Source organism: Xiphophorus maculatus, chromosome 4 (assembly GCF_002775205.1).
Source record: "Xiphophorus maculatus strain JP 163 A chromosome 4, X_maculatus-5.0-male, whole genome shotgun sequence".
In the NCBI taxonomy this organism is placed as follows: domain Eukaryota; kingdom Metazoa; phylum Chordata; class Actinopteri; order Cyprinodontiformes; family Poeciliidae; genus Xiphophorus; species Xiphophorus maculatus.
The window spans coordinates 13,478,433-13,501,991 of NC_036446.1; the positions used below are offsets into that span (position 1 = coordinate 13,478,433).

A 23,559-nucleotide genomic window follows, 5' to 3' on the forward strand; every position below is an offset into this window, starting at 1 on the left:
TCCTGTTAGGATGATGTTAAGTTGTTTTTTTTTTTTTTTTGCAATTTTATTAAAAATAGAAATCACATTCACACAGGTATTCACAGCCTTTGCTATGAAGCTGAAAATGGTTTCCACTGACTCTTTGAGATTTTTCTACAACATCATTTTCCTCCTGTGGAAAATTGAGTTGGTTGGTCTGTCAAATTAAAATCAAGTTGTATTTGTGTAGCACATTTCAGCAACAAGGCATTTCAGAGTGCTTTACATGATAAAAACACAAAGTCATACAACACAGTCAAAAATGGAAACCTTTGCCGTCGTTACACTTCAAATTGTTGATTAATGATTCACTGATTATGTTTCTAAAGAAACTCTAAACTGGTGGGTTTTTAGTCTAGATTTAAAGAAAATCAGTGTTTTGGCTGTTTTGCAGCTTTCTGGAAGTTTGTTTCAGATTTGTGGTGCATAGAAACCGAATGCTGCTTCTCCACGTCTATGAGGTCAGAAATCAGACACCAAGCAGGGAATTGAATGAGATGTCAATAGACCTCAGAGACCGAGGATTGTCTCCAGGCACAAATCTGGAGAAGGATAAAAAATGAAGATCCCAACTAGATCTCTGGCCTCCAGGAATAGATTTATTGCTCTTGTTCTGACTAAACCTGTAAAAGTCCGGGATGGAAGGAAGGCCAGCTGGATGATCCTCTCTGCAGATCTGACTTTAAGCTTTCTATAGACATCAGCCAGACGACACAATGGTGGATGTGAACAGGACAAACTAGAAGACGACCAGCAGCTCCTGTGGAAGGTTTTACTTCTTGATTTGACGCACGAAGATCGGTTTTTCCATGGGGCGTCTTTGTGTGGCTGTCTGGGTGATTCCGAGGAGCTGGAAGTTATCTACAGCGTTACTGGAGGGTGATCGCACCAGTTTAGACCGAACCAGTGGACCAGGCAGTCTACCTCCTGTCTGTATGCAGACTCGTCCTGGATCAGGCCGATTACAGTGGTGTCATCTGCAAACTTCAGGAGTTCCACAAGTTGTAAGTTTTGGATTTAGTTTTTTAAAATTTTGGTTCTGAGAAGATCTTAGAACGTTTGTAGCTTCTTTGTGTCGCAAAAAATGACATTTTAATTGCAGAAAAGAATTTATTTCATAACAAACATTTGATTTTACAAATACATTTTGCTTGCACATTTTCACGATTAATAGAAATGTCTTTTTCTCAAAGTGCTTTGCGATGATTAACAGATAATTACAACATTTTAATGCAGTGCAGAAAAAGTAACACTGTCCAATACTTGCTTATTATGGTAAATAGTTCAGTATTTCTAACTCTATGTGCAAACGTTGAATGTGCTAAACTGTCAGCGATTCCAGGAAAATATCTAGATATTTACTTAAAATTATTTTAAATGTTTGAAGACAATATTTTTGAAATGGAAGGAAAAATGGAGTGCAATGTGTTTTTCATTATATATGACCCACATCTGCCAATCAGCCAACAAAAAGATGCTCAAAAATGGCAAAGAAACAACTATGCAGCCCTGATATTCTGTAAACCATGCCTGTGTATCTTTGTTTTCACTTCCACTAAATTATTCCAGAGTCATACGCACGCACTCTGCGACACCTTCTACAATTAGGCCCTGAAGGATGCTTTTATCCATACAAACAAAATAAATACAAATCTTAAGAGCAAACACATTTAGGTAAAACAGTCATTAAAAGCCCTCTCTCCAGTGATTTTGTAAAAACGTACTCTCTCGTTCTCATTTTGCATCGCCAAACAAAGCTTATTGAATTTGTAAAAACTGATTTCCCCTGTGCCATTTGTTCCTCCCCACATTGATTACAATCAGTTCTTTGGGAGGGGAAACAGCTGCTGCAGAACAGATGAAAAGTTTATTATTTCCTGCGCTGACCAATTTAGAATATGGCTTTGTTACTATATATGTGTCAAAAAAGAAACCCAGGCAATATAACTTCTCTGAAGTATGATGGAAGATATAAAGGAAGAATGGAAGGAATGCATGAGGAGAGATATTCGTCTCTTGTGCTACAGCTGGAAGTCCTCACTGTGAAGAGAAACGGCGTACTGGTTCTCGACGGTCTGGTCCTCCTCCTCTTCATCCTCCTGTGTTGCAAAACGAAAAATCACATGAGGAAATTTTATATTAACATACCAAATTTCTTTTAACACAATCATACAATAGTGAAAGTTAAAGGTTTTCCGATGATCATAGTTGCATTTTAGTTAATATACGGTAAAAGAAGCAATAACTAAGATGAGAGCACAAAGTATTGTGTTTAACTTGAACTTTTGCTCCTTATTATACTTTTTAAATATTCTTTTGATAGACATTGTTTCATGTTGAGTTCAAAGTTGTTGATCCATAATATTCTGAAATTTGGGTTTTGATGATCAGTAAGGCTTAAAGATTAAAATCAGACTAATGCCTAGAAATACATTGCTCATAATAAATATTAGATATGAATCTATATTATGTATGAGTTTGACTCTTTAAAATTTTTCACTAAAGTAACTTTTTGACAGTATTTGAATTCATTGGGTGCATTTGGATGGGTGTTGTTTCCTACCGGCTCTCTCTCTTTGTAGTCCTTCTCTGTGCCACGATAGGAAACAACGTGGATCAGAGTGTAGACCCTGCAAACCGAGAGACACAAAAGTAAAATAACGGTCGGCCACATGGAAAATATGATCAAAATAAGGGCAGATGTGATTATCTTAGTAATTTTATCTGTAGAATTAATTTAGCTAAATTAAAAAAACCTGTAGAATTTGAACAGGAATAGTGTTCTTTAAAAAGCAATGGTTTAGATAACAAAAATAAAAATAAACCAAAGCAAATGTCGAAGACAAATTAGTTTTTACTGTATATTTAAGCACATTGAATGCATTTGTTTGTGTACCTGTGATACAACATGGCCACAAACTGGACAAGCAGAAGAATCGCAAAGGAAAACAGGAACATCAAACTGAGAGGCTCCACCTGTCAGAGAAAAACGAAACCAGTGTTTATTTTAACGCCCCTTCGCTTTATCATCGTGTTGAACTCTATTTTCTGATGTTCCCACCTTTAGGTATTCCGTTATATTTTTCTCCTCTGAAAACTTGGGAATCTTGATGCTGATGATGTCGTTTCCAATGAGCTGCAGGAAGAAAGTTGCTACCACCCAGAGGACGTTGATGATGAAGTAGAGGAAGACCGCCTGTGGATACGAGACAGGTTTTAAGAATTTGGTTGCGTCTTTACAACAAATATAATGTTTTGGAAAAATGGATCATAAGCTTTTCATCACAGGACACTGAACATAAATTATTTACCTTGTTTCGCAGCGATTTCAGTTCTTTGCTCACTCTATTTTTGTGCTCCTGTGTATCACTTATCGGTGTCAGATATCGTTCGATCAGCTTATCCCAGAAGTCATTCTCACCCTAAACACAGATAAAGGCACACAGTTTTTTAGTCTTTAAAAAAACAAAAAAAACAAATAGAAATTGGAAATAAATTGATGCCGTTTTCAACTGTAGAGTTTTAGATTTGCATCAATCCGTCCCGACACCTGCTGACGATGTGAACCACAATCTCACTTTCTCACCTACAATCAACCCAACTCAGACATACACGCAGCAGTCACTAGCATCTTTTGTCTTCTAACCCCAATAACAAATCTGCTAATCACATCGGCAGTGAAGGTAACCTACTGAAGTTTAAACCAAACATCAGAATAGGGAAAACATAATAGCTAAATGACTTTGAATGCAGCATGGTTGAGAGGCTTGTGTGAGTGTTTCAACATCGACTCGTCGAATAAGATTTGCACATACAACCATTTCTAATACTTACAGAAATTAGTCGCAAAGGAAAAAATGTCAGAAGAGTAAATGCAATTTCTGAAAGCACCACATGTTGAACCCTGAATCATAACTACGTTGCGAGCTCAGACTAAAACCTGCACAGGCTCATCAGAACTGGACAATAATAAGCAACAAAATATTGTCAGGGTCAGTCTTGATTTGAGCCGACATTCAATTGTTGGGGTCAGAATTGAGAGATGAAAACATGGATTCACTCTGAAGGAGTCAGATTGATGTTGGTGTGAAAAATATTTTCTTTGTCTATCTGTTTATGTCCTATGATGGCTCCTTCTAACAGGATAATGCATCATGCCACAACGCGCAGATCATCTCCATCTATTCTTAACTACGATAATGAGTTCCCTGGACTCCACCGGCCTCCAGTCAGGATATTTACAATCCGGTGGAGCGTGTTTCAGATATGGGTGGAATGAGTGATTTGTGTCATTTACAAGCAACAAATCTGTGATGTTATCAAGTCAACATGGACCCAAATCTCTGGGGAATATTTCTGACATCTTATAGAGTCTACTATAAAAAACTGAAGCAGATCTGCAGGTCAAAGTGGATCCAACCTGTTACCACAAATGTGTATTTAATAAAGTAGCTGGTGTGTGTACATTTGAAATGTTATGTATTCTGGACTGTGAGCTGATTGGTTTTCTTACCTCATCCAGTCTTTGAACTTGTGGGGCACTGAGGGTTTTCTCTATGGCCCGTTTCACTCTCTTTTCTAACTTCATCATTTTATTATTCTTCAGGATGTGTCGAGCCTGAGGCATAAGCAAAGTAAATCATTCAGTGATTTTACAATATCCTTTTCAGTCTTATTCAAACAGAGAATATGAATCATGTTAATTATTGCAAACTGTTGTTATTAAGGCTGTTATTTTAGAAACAAATGATCCCTTTTTTTAATATTTTGAAAACATGACATCCACCTGATTGGTCAGTTCATGCTGCAACTCGTCAATTTCAGCTTGTGCCAAAATGTCCTCAGGTCCAGCCTTGCTGAGTCTTATATTAAGCGTGTCTGTCAACATTAGGATCAGGTCTTCCACCACATCATCTTGGTTTTTGTTGCGGAGTGTGTATCTGGGAGTAAAAACAATTCATATTTACACAATTGCTACTCAGTGACGTCAATATGCCACCGTGACTTTTTTGGACATACGAACATGAAGAAACACACAAACGCGTAACTGTTTTTAAACAAAACAGAGGCAATAAATGCACATTGGCTGTTTTAAAATCAGTAGTTTGTAGTTTCCTTTTGTCCAATCATCAAGGTTTAAGATTTGTTTGCTTTCCAACATTATCTCACAAGACAAAAATATAAAAACAAGAAAACTCATCACGATTTACCGTATTTGCGCTTGCAGATTTCTCTTCATGTTGAAATAAGTTAACTTCTTCAAAAACTCTTCCTTTACAGGCTCCACCCAGTCTGCACACATAGAAAAATACATATATAATTACCTACAGTTTAATACTCTGTGTGATATGAATATTGGACATAACTGTGTCTGATTGAATGTTTGGTTTATACGTTTATAACAACTGCTCACCGCTGACAGGGATGTCTTCCATTTCCTCTAAGTCTGCATTCATAAAGTAATCATCGTTTTCATCAGACGAGTCAGAGGAATCAGACCTTATGCTCTTTTTCCCACCGTCATCATCATCACTGTCATCACTGTCATCCAACAAAAATAGCAATAAATGTCAGTGTTTAGTCGTATGAAAATGATGATTCAACTGTGATTTTTTTTCTCCTTAAATACATACTGACAACATGAGGCAAAGCAGTGATAAAAATGACAAGAAGAAGAAAAATAATAACCTATCAGAGGATGAATCATCCTTGTCTTTCAATGGTGCCTCTTTGCTTTTGTGAGCTGGAGGATTTTTAGCTTCTGCGGTTTTTTCTGTGGCGAGTTCAGGTTTGTCTTGAGGCTCTGGATTTGCGGCAGCCTGCGGTTGCGTTTCATTTTTGGTGATTTGAAGGAGAGGCGCTTTCTGTGTGGCGAAACTTGTGATCTGCTGAAGCATGGCGTTTTCGGCTTCCTGGGTTATCTGCAAGACAGAAGGACAATTTAACTCGGCAGATGCACTCGCCCAAAGGCTTGTGTCTATTTTCTCTTAACCGTACCTGTATCTTCATGTCCCAGCAGCAGAGCCTACAGTCTTTGTTGCACAGAACGCTCTGAGTTTGCTTCTGTTCTCCTTCTTCCCTAATGACAGAAATGACATAAAGATAAAAATAAAGACATTAATGACAACTAAACCTGATTCTGTGTGATTCAGGTGGATTCTGTCGTCTTAAAAAGTTATACGTTTTTTCGTTTGAGTAGTTACCATTTTACAGTAATTCACTTTACTGTTACTCTATATCAGATTTTGTGCCTTTTAAATAACATTTGGTATGCAGGTTAAACACTACACTTTGTGGCAAGTCAAAAATCCTTTTCAGATTAATCCAATTTATATTTTAGCATAATTTTATTATGTCATTGATCTCAAAACAATTTAAAGAAAGCACTACAATATGTATAAAATCTTATTTTGGCATTACTTGGATTCTCTTGTGCCCCAAGACACATTGTTCATGTTCACCAGTGAGTAGATGGTCAGCAGGAGGTATCCACTGGGGATACAGATGAAATACATCAGACCATAGATAATCAGCCCTGGAAGAGTGCAGAGAAACATATTAGCATAAAATTAGCAGAACATAGCAAAGCTCCAGATCACAAGAGTTCATTCAAAACCACTTTAAAAATCAGGAATTAACTGAATAAAGCAAAAAACGCTCCTGAGAAAAAGCATGTGATGCACTTCGAATGGAGAATAATGTTTATGATTCTAATAAAAACCTACCAAACTCTTCTGGGTGCAATATGGCTGTCACCAGGTACATAATAGCCATTGAGACCAAAAACACACCAGTGGGGGTCAAAAATGTGCCCTGCACCACCATGTCACCTAAAAGAAGAACACTCCATGTTTGTATGCATTTGCTACTGATTATATGAAGAGCTGCACAAATGTAGCTGAGCATAAGAGTGTACCTACCAATGATGGAGAAGAATGATGCGGTCATAAGAAACGCATACAGAACACTCATGACGGCAGCGATGGTTATTTGGGTATTTGCTTTAGTTGCAAAGCAGATGATGATGTAGAAGACGGGTGGGACGCATGAGATGATGATGGCAATCGCGCCATTCATTTTGAAGATGAACTGAAAAGCTCCTGTTGGGAAAAACAACATGGAGAGTGAGGGACTTATGGACGCCTGCCAGAAATATTTTGCATGTTATTCATTAATAATGACCATAAAGGTCTGATTGGCCCAATTGTTGTCAATATTATTTGTGAATCTAAATGTTTGTGTTTCATTTCCAAACTATGTGGAATCTGCTTAAATATTGTTCAAGGTGTATTTGATTTGATAGTCATAAAAATATTCTTTTGATGGTTCCTACTTCTCATAGAAAAGATACTTTCTAAATGACCTCAAGAAAAATATAGTTTGAACTAACTTGATTTTATTAGCTTAGCAAAAGTTGGCAACTCACTTCTCTTTAGTTTATCTTTTTCTTTCCAATTGATTTGTTTTGACACACTTTAAAGAAACAATGTTCTACCTTTATAAAATAGAATATATACACACAGCTCTGGAACAAAATAAGAGTCCACTTAAAATTATGATTTTACTCTTTATAGGTTTATGTTTGAGTAAAATGAACATTGTTCTTTTATTCTATGAACTACTGACAACATGTCTCTGAAATTACAAGCAAAAATTTAGTTTTTATTTGCAGAAAATGAGAAATGGTCAAAATAAGGAAAACGTTGCAGTGCTTTCAGGCCTCAACTAATGCAAAGAAAACAAGCTCATGTTCATTTAGAAACAACAAAACTGGTGTTTTAACTCAGGAAGAGTTCAGAAATTACTCTTTGGTGGAATAACCAGGAGGTTTTCAATGGGCTTCAGTGGACTCTTAGTTTTTTCCAGAGCTTTACATCTATGTAGTGAAACGTGTAAAATCACCTTCCAGTTTCTAAGTCTCTCTGTGATCAGCTTTCAGTGACTGGTACACCAACTGAGGTTCCAAGTCAACACAACTAAACTTGTTCAGTTTCATCGTTGTGTAAAAACTAGAATGATTTAAGGCAACAGGTTTCCTCTAATGAAGTCAAATAATTCGGGTAAAGAGAGAACAGACATGTTGCAGTTTGCCTGGGTTCTTATATCTTGTCAGACTTCTGCGGTAAAGTTGAAAACTTGTGCTTTAACTCTAATTTGCTGTGCACGGACATGCAGTACGAAGGGTCTGTGGTTAACTTGTGGCCTTAGATGTGGTGGCCCGGTTCTGCTCACCTGCTACCATAAGTGTCACAGAGGCAGGTCCCAGAATAGAGGATCCAACAGTAAACATCTGGTAGAAGATATAAAGGCTTGAGATGGATTGATTTCTCTTCACCGTCTCTTTTCCACTGTATTTAAATGATGAAAAACACAGTAATTAGTACACTGTACATTTTAGTACATTAAAGATGTGATATTATCACATCTTTAACTGTTCATTGAATAATTAAATGCAGAATACGATCACAAGAAACCTAAAGAGATATAAAAAGATTAAAACAAGTATCAGACTTACTTGTGTATTTACAGTGCATTGGAAAAGGATGCCTTTTTTTTTTCTTCAATTTGTCACATAATAACCACATGTAAAAATGTACTTATCTGGCTTTTTATGTGTTTGACCAACACAAAATAAGGGATAATTGTGAAAAATGATTGATTGTTTTCACACAAGATCCAATAAAACATTTTAAAGTTTTGGGGGTGGTAACATAAGAACATGTGGAAACGTTAAAGGGGTATGAATAGCCTTCCAAGGCACTGTGCATACTTACATTTAAAATATGAATGAAAAAGTGTGTGTTATGATTGGGTTTTTATCATTAATCATGATTACTGACCTGTGCAAAAGATCCAGTGTGTTAGCCAGTGTAGAAGGCCCCCATCGTCTCCTCTGGTTGTAAAACTCTTTGAATTCCTGCGGTGAGTTGGTGTATGCATCTGATGCAGCGTTGTACTCCACACGCCATCCTTGTTGCAGCAGCAAAGTACACAACCAACGATCCTCCCCTGATGATACGCACAATTATTCCTGCTTCCTGTCACATTATGAAACCAAGTCAAACAGGAACCTACCTTGGTCATATTGCACATACTCAGCTCCTCTTGTTGCAGTTGTTGTGTACTTCTTCAGGACATTGTCATCCATCAGCGCAGACCCCCTAAACAGACTGAAACATCCTGGACTGCACAACACAGAGCCGAACACATGCTCTGCGGTCTTCTGCAGCCAATGGCCCACTGCGTATTCAAACTTCTGGTACCAAACCATGGGACCTATGACATGCAGGGTAAATAAGAAGATTTAGTTAGTTTGGGTGAGAATTTTACTTTATACACAAAAAAAGAAAGCCTGTCCTTTAAACAGGCAAAACTTACAGTAAATTGCATTCATAGCTAAATATATATTGGCTGGTTGGTAGCTTTCCATGCATCCTTCTGAGATATAAAGTTAAAATCTGTCCAAATGTTTTGAAGTAAAAACAAACAAAGTAGTGAAAAGTTATCAAGAGCATATGACGTACCCATGCCAGTCGGATGGATTCTGCCACATGCTGCACCGACGTTGTAATACATTCGCAGCCTGTTAAGACATTATTAGTATTTTTTTATTTCAAAGATAAGGAAGTAAATTCTTTATGGTATTTATGAAATAAGTAATTCGTCAAGCTTTGGTAATTTGAGAAAGTTTGAATTGTGTTTTTTGATGATGATACTGAATGACAAAACAGTTTTTTACACATCATAATCATGCTGTACTTAGCACATGCTATCTGAAGAAAGAAAAAAACGACCTTGATTATGTCAAGATAAGAGAACCGTAAAGATATGATCTCCAGCAAAATCGTACGGTGGTATAAAATGACTTCCTGTTTACTATTTATGCTTAGCAACATGAAAGTGAGATAAATCAATATGTTTAGTTTAAAAAAAAAAACGCATCGCTGACCTGTCCACAAGTAGAACCACGGCTTTAGGGTGGAAGTCCGTGTCTCCGTCCAGAGCCAGGATGTACGTGTTGTCGTCTGAAATGAATCTTCTCTTGTTGTCATTGTCGTACTGAGGCAAAAGGAAAATCTCACCGTCCATAGAGATCAGACTTTCTCTGCTGGTATCCATCCGCTGGAATCAGAAAGAAGGACAATTAACATTTTCAATGGAATGTAGAGATAAAATACAAATGATTGCAAGAAGTCACTTACTGGCATTTTCTGGGGGTTCTTGGTGATGTAACCTTTCCAGCCAAGCAGATAGTACATGTACATGATCTGGAAAAAAAGGGAAAATGTTTAATCAGATGTAGCATTTTAATCAGTCTGGCTCAATGAAAAAACATCAAGAAAATCAGTCTTATTTAAATTTACAAGATGGAACATTACATTTAAATTTAACGTTTAATTTAAATTTAATTTAAATTGTTTTCCACACAGTATTTTCTAGTGTGTACTTATATTATTGCAGACCAGAAAATAATAACATTCATAAGCAAGATGCATTTATGTCAGCACAACAAATACATGTCCAGTTTTAAATTGGTTGTTTAATATTAATTTGCAAAGGAAAAACGGATAACATGTTAGAGTCACATGTGTCAATAATATTACAAATAAATGTTCTTGCTAAACAAAGCAAAATTAATTGAAATGAAATGTGTGTTTGGTTGTAACTAATTTGTCTGGTAGCAGCATTTAATTAAACGAACTAAATTAAAGGCACTTTTCAGTAATTTTGTTTACTATAAATATTACAAACAAGCAGTTTCTAATATTTTAAATTAATATATGATATTTTACTCTTGTAGTTAACACAAGTAATCAATTTCATGTTATTAATGAGAATTTTTACATTAAATGTATTTTTCAAATCTTTTTATTTATTTTATTTTATTTATTTATTTCAAACAGACAAAAAGTAAAAACAAGAAAGAAAATTAAAACAAATTATCATGCCCATTTGACATGCATATTTACATTATCAGCTCGAAAAGGAGCATCTAGAAGGTAGAAGATACAAGGTCTTATGTTTTCATGCCTCTCATACTCATCAACTTATAAACATTTAAATCTCCAAACACCAGAGAAACTTAAATTGTTTTCACAATACATGATTCTTAGATGTCACATTCTCATCCTTTTATGTACAATTATTTATACGTTTTCAGTATCATCAATAGCATATTTCATCATCTTATACCACATATTTCCCAATAATCTCCTTTTTATACAGTTTTAAATCAGATTTTCACCAACAGGACCAGCAGGTTGTGAAAGAAACTGTCCTTAAAATATAGTTTGAAATGATCAGATGTCTAAATGAACTACGTCTGAAATGTGACAAAGTACATCACTGGTCACTTTATTCATTCATTTTTATTCATTTGGATGTTGAACCTGTGAAACTGTAGTGATATTTTGAGACTTTTGAGTTTCATAATACATAAAAAAAATAGAACGATGTTATTTACTAAAAACCACAAAAATGCTTCTCCTTACCTGAGACCACCGTTTTTTGTTGCGAATGCGACCTTTGTCCTTCAGGTGAACGTAGAGCATGTTACCCTCGGGCAGGACAAACATTAACCTCCCGCCGTAGGGAGTTTCAATGATCGACACGTCATCTGGCTCTTTGTTGGTGAACACTCTGAACGGGGGAATGGACACATCAATGGTCAGAGAGGTCAAAATGTTCATGTACGCGCTCATGTCTACATTGTAGTCTTATACCTGTAGACCTCAGTTACAACATGAATCAGGTCTTCCACATATTCATTGACCAGCCTTTTCCCTGTTTCCTTTTCAGTCATGAACGCATCGTCCACAAAGATGTGGCTTTCAAAGTCAAAACTGTCCTTGTGCTCCTCCTTCGGATCTCCTCGGTAACGATCCAGCCTGAAACGAAGCAAGAAACAAACGGTAATACAAGCGTTAAAATGAAATCTCCAGCTTCACTTACGTCACACGTTAAGCTCTTGAATGTCAGCAGGTATAAATGATTGATATTGATAATGTGCTACCTGAACATGGAAGTGAGAATCTTCAGCATTTCGTCGTAGGTCTCGTGCCACATGGTGGCGCAGAGATAGATCACAACGTTCTGCAGTTCGTCCTGGCTGTGGAGACGAGGATTTAAAAGATTAGAGGAAGGTTTTAGCACATTTTTATATATAACAGCACAGTATTGTTTATGTTATAACCATACTCAGTTTCTCTCTCTGTTATTCTGGTGAGGCTTCATTTTCATCTTCAGTTTCCCTCAACTATGGAGAACCAAAGGGTTCATTCTTGGATCACTTCTCTCCTCTCTGTTCGTGATTCCATTTGGCTTGATTTTCAAGAAATATAAGATTTCATTCCCCTGCTACATGGATAATTCAAAGCGGTATCTCTTCCTGCAGCACTTCTGAATCACTGGTCGTCTACCTGATTTTCAAATCATATATGGATCTTGAATTTTAAAAATAAAACCATCTGCTTGTGTCTTCAACAGTGATAATGTTGGGCCACTATAAACGTTCAGGAAAAGGACTTTTCTGTTCTTTTTGAAAACACTTCTATCAAAAATTGATAAATTCAGTTTTCGAAAACAGATTTTTCCAATTTGGTGTGATTGCTACAGTCAACCCATCTTCAGCCCATGTCTGCATGTGCTGTTTTACAATTTTAAAACAGGAAAATAAAGCAGGAAGACTTGGAGAATCCTCTTACTTCTCATTTGTTTGGGCTTTTGGTAGCTTCATCTTAGTGTTGAGCAGCAGAGACAGGTCGATGAAGGCGGATTCATAGAGTCGACGAACAAAGAGCTGAGACGTTCTTTCTATACGCTGGACCTGTGGATTGTAAAATTATTCAAACATTAAGGTCTGCAACTTTTCCTGTGGTTAAAGAAAATAAAATGGCTCAAACATGCAGTGTTTTAACTTTAACCTAGACAAACGTCTTGTCCGAAACATAATATCTTGGTTTATCTGGGCACATTTTTTCAGAATCGCGGTTTCAACCTTGTAATTTTAAACATTCGGTAAAGAGAGGAGTACGTAAGAGAGCATAAAAATACCTTGATCTTCCACACATAATATGTACATGTGACAAATCCACCCCACATGCACACTCCCTCCAGCACCAACATGGCAAAAGGCCATTGGAAGTAGTCGCTGTCAAACAAACAAAGCATCACTGTGAACAACTTTTGCACTTCTACAAAGACTTCTGTACTTCACATACAACCAAAATGTTCACAGAGCACAACATTTACGCAGGTTTGTGTAGAAATAAAACCGAATATTAGGCATGAGTGTCTGGGGTGTCATACTTGTTGAGTGACGTCCTGCAGATGCTCCGGAACATCTCCAACATAACAACATTAGTTGTGTTTTTGTCCTTAAGCAAATGCAAATTTCTACAGAAGTCTGCAAGAATGAAACCATCAATCAGACAGTTTCATGAATAGCATCAGTTTTTTATAACCTTTTGATAAAATATATATAAATATATATATTTTTTTCACCTGATTAACAAAATAATAATGACAATAACAGCAAATAACAATAGATAAGGTCAAAAGAAAATACATGTGGAAGTTGTATGTTTGTACTTGTTTTCCCAAGTAATCTTGCAATAATCATCTAATGTGGGTGTGTTTTATTTTTTATTACATCTGATATACGTCATAGAGAGAAGGCTCATACAGATATAGTGATGTGCATAAGGAAGAAGTTTGTCTCTGAGTAAATTGTGCCTCAGCAGTTTTTTTTTATTGAAGCTGGACAGGTAACATGTCAGGTAAATTATGTCAGGTGGGGAAATAAGGAAGAAAAAGTATTAATAAGAAAAGGTAACCTTACCATTGATCCCTATTGCGTCTGCTGAATTAAAACTTTCTGCCTGTGTCAGGAAGAGTACCAGGACCAGGCCCAGCACTGCCGGGCCAGTACAGCACATGGGCAGAGCAAAACTCATCCGGACAGCGTTGATCTTACAGGCAACTACGCCAAACCAGTGGCTGGCAGCTGAGCAGAAGGCCTGAGATAAAAAGAAGCAAGAAAACATTTTAAAGCTCACTGCATTTAGATATTGAAGGGATTAGTTTTATTTGACAGTTTACCAGTGTAAAGTTGATGGTTTCAACATTTTACTGGGAACTTTTACATCCCATACAGGCATTCACAAAACAAACTGCACTCGCTTCCAAGTCGAAGGTTGAATTATTCAAGGCACAATGCAAAACAGCTTGTCTTAATTACCACTGTCCTTTTTTTATGAAACAAAAAAATTGAAAAGCAATGTGAAAACCTCCAAACACTAATGGTAAATTTTAGATTAAGTTTAATACCAGATTCTTTACATGTCCAATCAGAGTGGAAATTGTCTTTTTCTCGTAACTATAGTTTTGCCAGGTTCAGGGTCTCAGTTTTATAAATAAGAACAAGAAAACTTTCTGAGGAGGTAAAAACAAACTCCATTACTGTTTTTCTGAGACAGTTAGAATAGATAGAGAGAAACACTAATGAGATATTCCACAAATATTGTACATTACGACATGTAAATGTTTATTTTCAGTCTTTCTTTGACTTACCTGTAAGAAAAAGAGCACAAGACCTATTTGCAGAATATCTCCTTCATGACCTGCCAGGTTAAAATTATTCCACTCGATAGATTTGTTCACAAGTTTATGGTAGATCAGGTACACAGCTCCTGCAAAACACCAAAATACATACCGCATGTTTACAAAACATGACAATGATAATATGATATTATGAAGTAGAAAAGAGGCATCGAACCCCAAAAGCCTCATTTGCATCTGCGTTGCTTATGGGGATGAGAAAATATGTTTATTGTTATTGTGACTATTTCTAAAATAGTGACCAATTTGGATTTTACTATGATAACAAAAGCTAACTGGTGATGTTCATAAAATCCTAAAACTAACAGCATTTTAGGATTTTTATTGTTTTCTCCAGTGTTGTGGGCTTCAATAGATATTTCAAAGTGTGATTATTGGTGGCCGTATAGCAATAAAACTGAACTTATTAAAGCCACTGGTGTAATTTACTAACAAATTTCTAACTTGTTAAGGACGGAGTTTGTGGCGTTTCTGTAGCAGAGACTTTTTTATTTACTCTCGTCATTATCACAACATATTTCCGTCGCAGTCTAAGTTCATATTCCCTCATCCCTACCACATGCTGCACAAAAACGTGTTTGTGTTTTCATGTTGACTCTTTTCCCTCCAAGCATATCAAACCACTGTGAAGCTGAGCGATAAGACATTTCCCCACCAGGTGGGATTCCTCTGCATCGTTTTGACTGCTGTACACCGACACAAGCATTGGCAGTAGATAATTACCTATCACCAGTATCCTCAAAATACTGCTGATGACAAAGACAAAGTCCCTGAAGCCTTCCAACTCTGCCAGTACTTTCTGTGAAGTAAGACATAAAGGAGTCTCACTGATCGTTATTCGTTGACATCTCGAGTGTAAATGTGAGTGTTTGTGGAATACCTGCATGCGGTTCTTAGCCTGCATTGTGTTTTCCCACCAGCAGAGGGAGACGAGGAACGAAGAGAAAATCCCTAAACCCACGTAGGAAAAGCAATCCTTTTTCTGTCGGTCCACATGCGATGCTTCACGGATGTAGTAGTCCATTCCCAAGAGGCAGTAACCTGCAATCAGGCAGTGATTCAGTTTCCCAAACAGTTAGTGTTTCTCGTGTGTTTCTGTCTATTCAGTCTAAACCAAGCAACAGGGGTTTTATTTCATACTTCAAGCAATAAATTAAATTTGTCTAAACTCTTTTGTCCACTGGAGCAATTAAATCCATGATTTGATCCTGAAAATCGGAGAGAAATGTTAGCTCTCCTTCCAAACATTCATGCTTTCTGGCATGAACTGACTGAAGATTCTTGAACATATGATTATAGAGTGGCTATCTGCTAAAAAAATGAGATTTTATTGAATCATAAAACTCTTTCTTGCAAATCGCTGTACATTACTTTTCCACTTCTAATATGGAGTTTGTCCAAGAGGCTCTAACTCAGCAGCACAGCAGGAAGATCTGTAGTTTTTTTCTGTTTCCATGATAAACAATGATGCCACAGTGAAGTCAGGAGTGTTACCAGCACTGGTGAGGAGGAGGGAGCAGATTGGGAAGAGGATTTTCCAGTTCTCCCTTTGTAATCTGTAAACTATCTGCAGGACTGCAGACATAATGCAGACTCCTCCACTGATGAAGAGATTCGTCAGGATGTCGAAGTGAGGCATAACTACCAGGACCAGGAGAGAAGTGCCAAGAGACACCAAACTCTCAATGACACAAATCTGGAAAAAACAGAAGAACATCATGGGACAAAAACACGTCAGAGCCTGAAATGACACCTCATAAGAAAAACTGTAGGTGGTGAAATGAGCCATATTTCACAACATAATACATAAGTTGTATCTTAATCGACTTACTCACTTGTTACACCTGATACATGTCAGTAAATAAGTGAAAGCTATTTGTCTTGTTAATAACTATCTAAAATGAACACTGCGTAGTTTTTGGGACCATGTGATGGATTCATTTGAAGTTTTAAAGCGCATACCAACGCCATGGTCTTCAGGTTGGGGGCCACAAACGTCTTGAAGGCACAACGCCACAGGGACTTCAAAAAAACTAAGAAGTTGGGGAAGACCAGGCAAAACACCAACATCAGCATGTAGAACTGCCGGTCCTTTTTTTCACGAAGTGAGTTTGGACTGGAGAGTGCTGACAAGACCAAGAGGGAGCCCTGGAAGTAGATGGCAGACAATTACTAAGAGATAGACTAACAAAGAAAAGAGCAAGGCGGATATAAATCTGCTTAAACCGAACTCTGTTAAAGATTAGTCAGCTGCAATAAGGATGTTATGTACACGGAAAAAAGACGCACAAAAAGATCTAACCAATATTAAACAATCAAAATAAAACGAAAGGCTTGTTTGCTGCCATTAAACACCTTGAACGAAGAATGTTGTTATGATGTTATTCTAGAGAATAAAGATTTTGCTTACTATTTTGTCTTATTCTTTAGGAAATAAATAAATGAACAAACCAAGCAATTGATAAATTACTAAACTGTCCATTCAAAATACTATTTTTATGTCGTCATCATTTTCATTTAAGTATCAAGCAAACTTACATTTGAGCAACACATGTTTCTTTTTATATTCTTTTTTTTTGCTTTCTGATCAGCTCTCCAAAAGTATTCATAATGCACCAATCAAGTCAGACTGCAGAGCCAATTAGATTTATGAAATTAAATGTAACTTTTTTGTCCTTGGAGCTTTAGGGCAGATGCTTGGGTTCCTTGACATTACTTAAAAGAAGAGACAAAAAGTATTTGAAAAATCATTTTACCTTGGCAACAACAGCGCTGACCAAAACTGCCACCCCAACAAAAACAGCCACGAAGTACTGCGCCACCAGGAGGCATCTTTTCTTCTGCTCCTTCTCTGCTCCCACAGGGTTCAGCTGAAATGGATCCCATGTGTCCCTGAGATGCAAGCACAGGTGTGTGGATCAATGACTTTTCAACGGCCAAAACAAAGAGTATCAACACATATTTTGCCATGACTAAAGAGAACTGTGTGCATTTCTAGAGACGTTAGTCACCATTTGCCACTGAGCTCATTGGGACTTTCAACGCAGCAGGATTTTTCTGTATCCTTCCCCAAATGTGTCCCTTTTGGAAATCAATTCCTTTGATTTCATGGTTGGTGTTTGACCTCTAACCTGCACTGTCAGCTGTGGGACCTTGTAGACAGATGCATATCCAAATCAATAAACTAGATTTACCATGAATGGACTCCATTTAAGATGTAGAAACATCTCAAAAATGATCAGTGGAAATGTCTTAACTTTGAGTTTTCATGGTAAAGGCTGTGAATACTTACTTATATGTGATTTCCTCTCTTTATACATTTTAAGAAACATTTTGAAAAACATTTTCTCCACATAGTCCTAATGGGGGTATTTTGTGTATAATTTAGAGGAAATATATTAATTCATTGGACTTTTGAATAAATTCTTTGTATGTTAATTTGTGTTTGTATGTATTTTGCTTTTCTATTTGTTTTTGTATCATGAATTAAGTGAGCAGAAAGGATTTGGCACTTAAGATAAATGTTGCAGAGTCAACCCCAAAACGTCATGCAGAAACAATATTTTCCCGCTAATCCAGCTGAATATCTCTGACGTTGACAGATGATAGGCAATCAGATCGTCTATGTCCAACATCGTCATATTCTGCTGCCAGTATGTTTCCTATATATAGAGAAATCATCAGGGCGTGGGCTCTCATTGAGCAGATAAGACATTTTTCTTTTTTATCTTTGTCTCTGGCATAGCAACCATCCAAACAGTTCAGATTGGAAATGAGGACAGCGACACATGCAGAGTTAGTTTATATTGTACGAAGCTAATAATCAGCTTCCTTAAGACTCTTTACAATCTTTATCAAACTTGACTTGGTACATAAACTTATGAAATGATATGAGTGTTATTTGTTGAGCAAAAGTATTTCTTAAGACAATCTCTGAGGTTTAAAAATGTGGCATAAAAAATGACATCTCTACAGATAATGGTTGAAAATGACCCCTTTTAACACAATTCAAAGTTCGCCTATTAAAGACCTGTCATCATAAGGAAGCAGTCTCTGTCTAAGGCTGCATATATAGTTACCAGATCTCCAGGCACTAAAATGACAAACGCGACTGTTGACCTTTCTGAAAAAATCCCTTTTGCTTTTTCCTTTCCTGTTGTGTGCATGTAGGTATCTGTAGTCACGCAGAACAAAGTTCACATTTAGAGGATTATTCTAGAAATCTCAGTTCCTTAAATGTAATAAATGCCTTAAGCTAACAAGGGTGTTCTTCTTCCTCTGAAGCCAGCCTGATAAAACCCTCTTGTGTAACATCTGCTCACTGGCTAATTGGCAACAACTCAAACAAAAAATGAGCAGCTGTCACACTCTCCGTCATTTTTACATAACTTCACGAACCAAAACTTGCTGCTGACAAAAGACAAAGTGGAGCATATTTAAATCTGTGGACGTGGCGTTAACGGTGAGGAACAAGAACATGACCTAAACCAATACAAGTAAAGATTATTTCCCCCTTTTCCTGCTTTTTCCAGCAGCAGGTCATCGAAAGCTGAATTAACTGAGGTTATGTAGTGCTTTTCTAATCATACTGACCACTCAAAGCACCGTCAGACCATGAGCCTCACTCACCCATCCACACTTACAAACCTCCCCCATTTGAGCAATCACAAGACCAGGAAGCAACTCTGGTTTCAGTTTGCCCAAGGATATGAGGCGATGTTGAGCCGTTTGATTGCAACCTGACCATTTTTCCCACTGACCCCCAGCCACTGCATTATTGTTACACAAGAGTGCAATAGTGAAAGGACAATTAGGGGACAAACTGCCCTCTTGAACTGCAATGGTTACAGTAAAGGGGAAGCAATTTCTGTGAAACCGAATCTAAGCAAAACAAAACATTTCTTCATAAGAAAGAAAAGATTGCGTTAGCTGCAATTTCTAAATGAGAAAAGGTAGAAAGATTGTAATAAGATATCTACTGGTGTCTTAATGAAGTTAGAATAAGTTAGAGTTGATCAAATGGACAAACCAAGGATGAGTTTAAACTCAATTCAGATAAACTTTTCCACAAAACTCTTTCTGGGCTTGAAAAAGAACCTGGCAACTGGAACAGCAATCAATCGTCCATCAACGTCCTGAGTTTGAGTGATTTGGTTCAGGATTTAGTCTATGTTGTTTTGCAGACAATTATATGCATAACATAATAAGAGAAACAAAATATTTTTGTAGGGAAATGTGAGAAGTAAGGATGGATGAACAATTTTATCAAGATATTTTGCTGCATTTGTTGTGAAAACCAGAAGCAGCAGCTGTAGTTTCTCTGATTTATTTAGATGTATATATGAGCCAATAGAGGAAGATATGAATCCAACACAAAATGTACCAACTCCAATTAATTGTTTGTCAGTTTTTTTGCTCACCAAATGTTATTAATTTGTATCATCACAATCACAATGTTTCTTATCAAGATTTTTCTTCCCCAGTTACAACAAACGTTTATATTTTCCTTTCATCGTCTGCACATTGGTGAACATATTACTGAAAAACTTGAACATTTTCTGACTTATAAGAATAGTATAAAAAACCTTAAAAGGATGATAGTTAATTTATAACAAATATAAAATATAAATGCCTTGTGTTCTATCAAGTTTCTAGTTGTTCTTTGATTTATTAACTTTCCTTAATGTTAGTTTTATTTGATAATATAGAACTAACACTTCCACATTTAAAGTTTTAATTACATAATCTCTGACATACTTTTCTCTTGTGAGGCATCTTTCAATATTTTAAATATTTCAAGTTTTTAATTTTCATAAAAACAATTCTAAAAAGATTAGTAAATAAATGTTACCAACTTTTCCAAACTAGATTTTGTACATTTTACATAAACAATATAGTTCACAATATTTCTGTTTTCTTGATATTCTGTTGTTAATTTTGCTGTAATTTGCTGTTTTCGAAGAAGAAAACTAAATATTGACTGAATATTTAGTTAGATTGAATACTAAATATTAAGTTAACACCTTTAAGGACAAGTTGAAGGTTCATCATATCAGTAATACGAATAAAACAACAATGTTGTGCATTTTTAGATGATAAATAATGAGGTAATATAAAAAAGAAAAACTCAGTTTGAACAGGGATTTAAACCTACAACCCTGTGGCTGTTATGCATTCACCTGTTGTGTTCACAAGATATACATTATTCAACTTTTACAAGCAAATACAATAAATCAATTTTAAAGGGACGTACTTTAAAGGGACCTGTTGGATTTAAAACATATTCTGGCATTGCACTTAAAAATTATATTATAATTCATGACCCTGAGATGATAGCAACATTAATCATCTATATGCTTTGGTCTTTTTCCAAAGTTCGGAGAGTTTAAAATCAGATTTTTTTAAAAATCTGGTAACCTGATTCCATATTTGCCTCACAGATACCAATATGGAGAATGTGATTAAAGCCGTGGTATGTATTTAAAATTTTTAATGGCCCGTCTAACAGCAGGCGGCATCAGCAGGGATGATATCCGGCGCAGCAATAAAGAGAAACGCAGCAGTGCTCAGGGGAAATTAAGTGTTCCCTCAAACTGTAAATTATATTTAATTGAAACCAGGTAAGACAAGCGAGCAGTTTTTAATTTTATCCAATACTAATATCTATCCCACTAACAATTAACCTCCTAACAATGATGAAGAGGTTAATAAAGCTCGATTGTGAGCCTGAGGACAAGGAAATTGAATAGTTTCCGTGATTCAACTTGTCTCTTGAATTTTTTTCTTTCCCTCTCTTAAGACAGTTTGCGAGATTTAAAACTTGACGTCCGGATGAAATGCCCTCCAGTTCTGTTTGTGGAAGGACGTGAGTTGTTCTGAAATAAGAAAAATACATTTGTTCTTCCTGTTTTTCACTTTCAGCTACTGTGGGTGAAAAACTAGAAATACTCTCTTGAACAGACAGAAAGTAATTAATCTATTTAAATAGTACAATAACTTATTTTGGATTAAGGACTCAATAGTGAAACAAATATTATAAAAGCATATATTCAGAGTTTTAATCACAATTTAAAGGACAGATATTTTTTTATTTGCTCGTTGTCAACTAAGACAAAACTTTTCCTGGTTTAGGTCAACTAGCATTACCAAAATTATTTCTATTTACTAAATGACACAATGGTGAGAATTTTACAGGCACAAATGTTGCTATAACTTTAAACAGTTTGTTACCGCACAGATCATAATTTCTGTCTTTGCATGATTTTATTAGATTCATTTGAATTTTCAACGCTCGAGTTAAAGGGATAAAACCTTGTGGAAACATTATAGCGCCGCCTCATTGCTTCCTTGTGTGACATCATGAGAAAGTTAAATAAACCAAAACCTCCTAGTTATTCTACCAAATATTGATCTCTGAACGTTTCCTGAGTTAAAACGTTAGTATTGTTGTTTCTAAATGAACATGGATGTGTTTGCGTTGCATTATTTGAGGTCTGAAAGCTCTGCTTCTTTTTCCATATTGTGACCATTTCTCATTTTCTACAAATAAAAACAAAATTTCTGCTTGGGATCTCAGAGAAACTGATAATTTTAAGTGGTCTCCTAAGGATACCACCATTTTTTGCCAAGTGACTTGAGGACAACAATGTCAGCGAGGTTTCGTAACAGGATTTAAGATATTCCAAAGAATTTGCCTAAGTTATATATACAGCTAAAAAGGAAACTACAATGAACTATGTTAATCTATGAAATTAATCAATCTTTTATTATTCTGACGTATATGAAATTTAAATAAAAGTTACATTAAACAGGAAAAACTAGTTTAAATCAAATACTGATTTTTTTTTCTTTTATACAAACATGTAAACATGAGTTTCCACACCATGTATATTATAAGCTAAGATATTAGACATTTCTGTATTTTAAAAATATATCATATGGTGTCCAAAGTATTTACATTTACTTTCCTGAACAAGATGAATAACCCAAAAAGTAGAAAATAAATCTCCACTAATCAGAGAGAAACGTGTCATGTCAGTAGTTGGGACTGTATTTAATCATGCATGCTAATTATAATCAAAGAGTGCTAATTGGGCCTTCATTAACCTGAATGTGATTCACCACTCTCCATTCACGGATTGTCACATATTGTCCTGAGCCTCTTTTCTTTAAAGGAGATTTCTTCCTTGAATAAACAGCAGATAGAGGAAGATAAACAGCCTGGTTACCTGTGCCTTCCTTCTCTTTTCCTCCCTCTGTATCTCAGCTCCTCTGACATGGTCTAATCCGCTGCCGCAGCGACGACCTGAAATCAGTAATGGTTCCTGTTTCATTACCAGCATTACAATATGGCCTTTAGGAAGGAAGAACATTAACTCTGTTCTACTGTATTAATCCAGACACAAAATGAGAAATAAGCAGACGAAATTTACCTCGACTCTTCGATTATTCTCCACGCAAACTACAGGAAACTGAAAGTACGGTAGAGACTCTTCTCAATGAACGTCTGCCTTTCAATGCTGCCTTTCTTCCAAAAGCAAATGTCAGCAAACTTTTAAAAAGCAAGACATCATCCGAATCGTATCCCACCAGTCTCTGCTGGTCTGTGAAGCAGCTTGTTCTTTGTTCAGCTGTTTTTCGCCCTGTTATCTCTAATGCTTATAAAAGAAACACCCATAAAGACAGTCATCTCCAGCCCTCTCAGGTGTGTTCACCTTAATCAGAGTTTATGAAAGATAAGCGTCCCAGGAAGTGCGTGTGTAGGGAAAGGTATTGGCAGTTCACCATGAGCAAGACTTACCATAAGTACCCAATCACGCCCATGATTTTGTGCGTGTGTATGCATGTGTCTCTGTGTGAGAAGCAGACAAATCAAAGTTTTTCAGTAATAAATAACTTCAGGCTATCTCAGCAGTTTTT

The 23,559-nt window shown here is 36.4% G+C and overlaps 1 protein-coding gene across 1 annotated transcript; it reads right to left on the minus strand.

Annotated features, from left to right (window-relative positions):
- Positions 1-1,121: 1,121 nt before the first annotated feature.
- Positions 1,122-23,288, minus strand: LOC102216714. Its single transcript, XM_023332159.1, has 35 exons — positions 23,073-23,288; positions 22,869-22,945; positions 17,397-17,532; positions 16,603-16,788; positions 16,135-16,336; positions 15,521-15,681; positions 15,364-15,439; positions 14,593-14,711; positions 13,862-14,039; positions 13,330-13,426; positions 13,075-13,171; positions 12,726-12,847; positions 12,035-12,130; positions 11,745-11,909; positions 11,514-11,661; positions 10,224-10,289; positions 9,971-10,143; positions 9,546-9,604; positions 9,097-9,297; positions 8,862-9,030; positions 8,254-8,369; positions 6,942-7,121; positions 6,747-6,851; positions 6,442-6,556; positions 6,019-6,100; positions 5,710-5,942; positions 5,435-5,562; positions 5,232-5,313; positions 4,808-4,961; positions 4,535-4,639; positions 3,333-3,443; positions 3,083-3,217; positions 2,918-2,997; positions 2,585-2,651; positions 1,122-2,120 (listed from the first exon to the last, which is right to left on the minus strand). Exons 2-35 carry the CDS (start codon positions 22,916-22,918, stop codon positions 2,043-2,045), a joined length of 4,272 nt encoding a protein of 1,423 aa, XP_023187927.1. The 5' UTR covers positions 22,919-22,945; positions 23,073-23,288; the 3' UTR covers positions 1,122-2,042.
- Positions 23,289-23,559: the final 271 nt, after the last annotated feature.

Coding starts and splice junctions, on each gene's coding strand:
- LOC102216714 (XM_023332159.1), bottom strand. CDS start 22,918: ATGTCAGAGGAGCTGAGATACAGAGGGAGGAAAAGAGAAGGAAGGCAC. Junction 15,682..16,134: donor CCTCCTCCTCACCAGTGCTG/GTAACACTCCTG, acceptor GCCTGATTGCAG/GTTACTGCCTCTTGGGAATG. Junction 5,314..5,434: donor GGAAGACATCCCTGTCAGCG/GTGAGCAGTTGT, acceptor CTATGTGTGCAG/ACTGGGTGGAGCCTGTAAAG.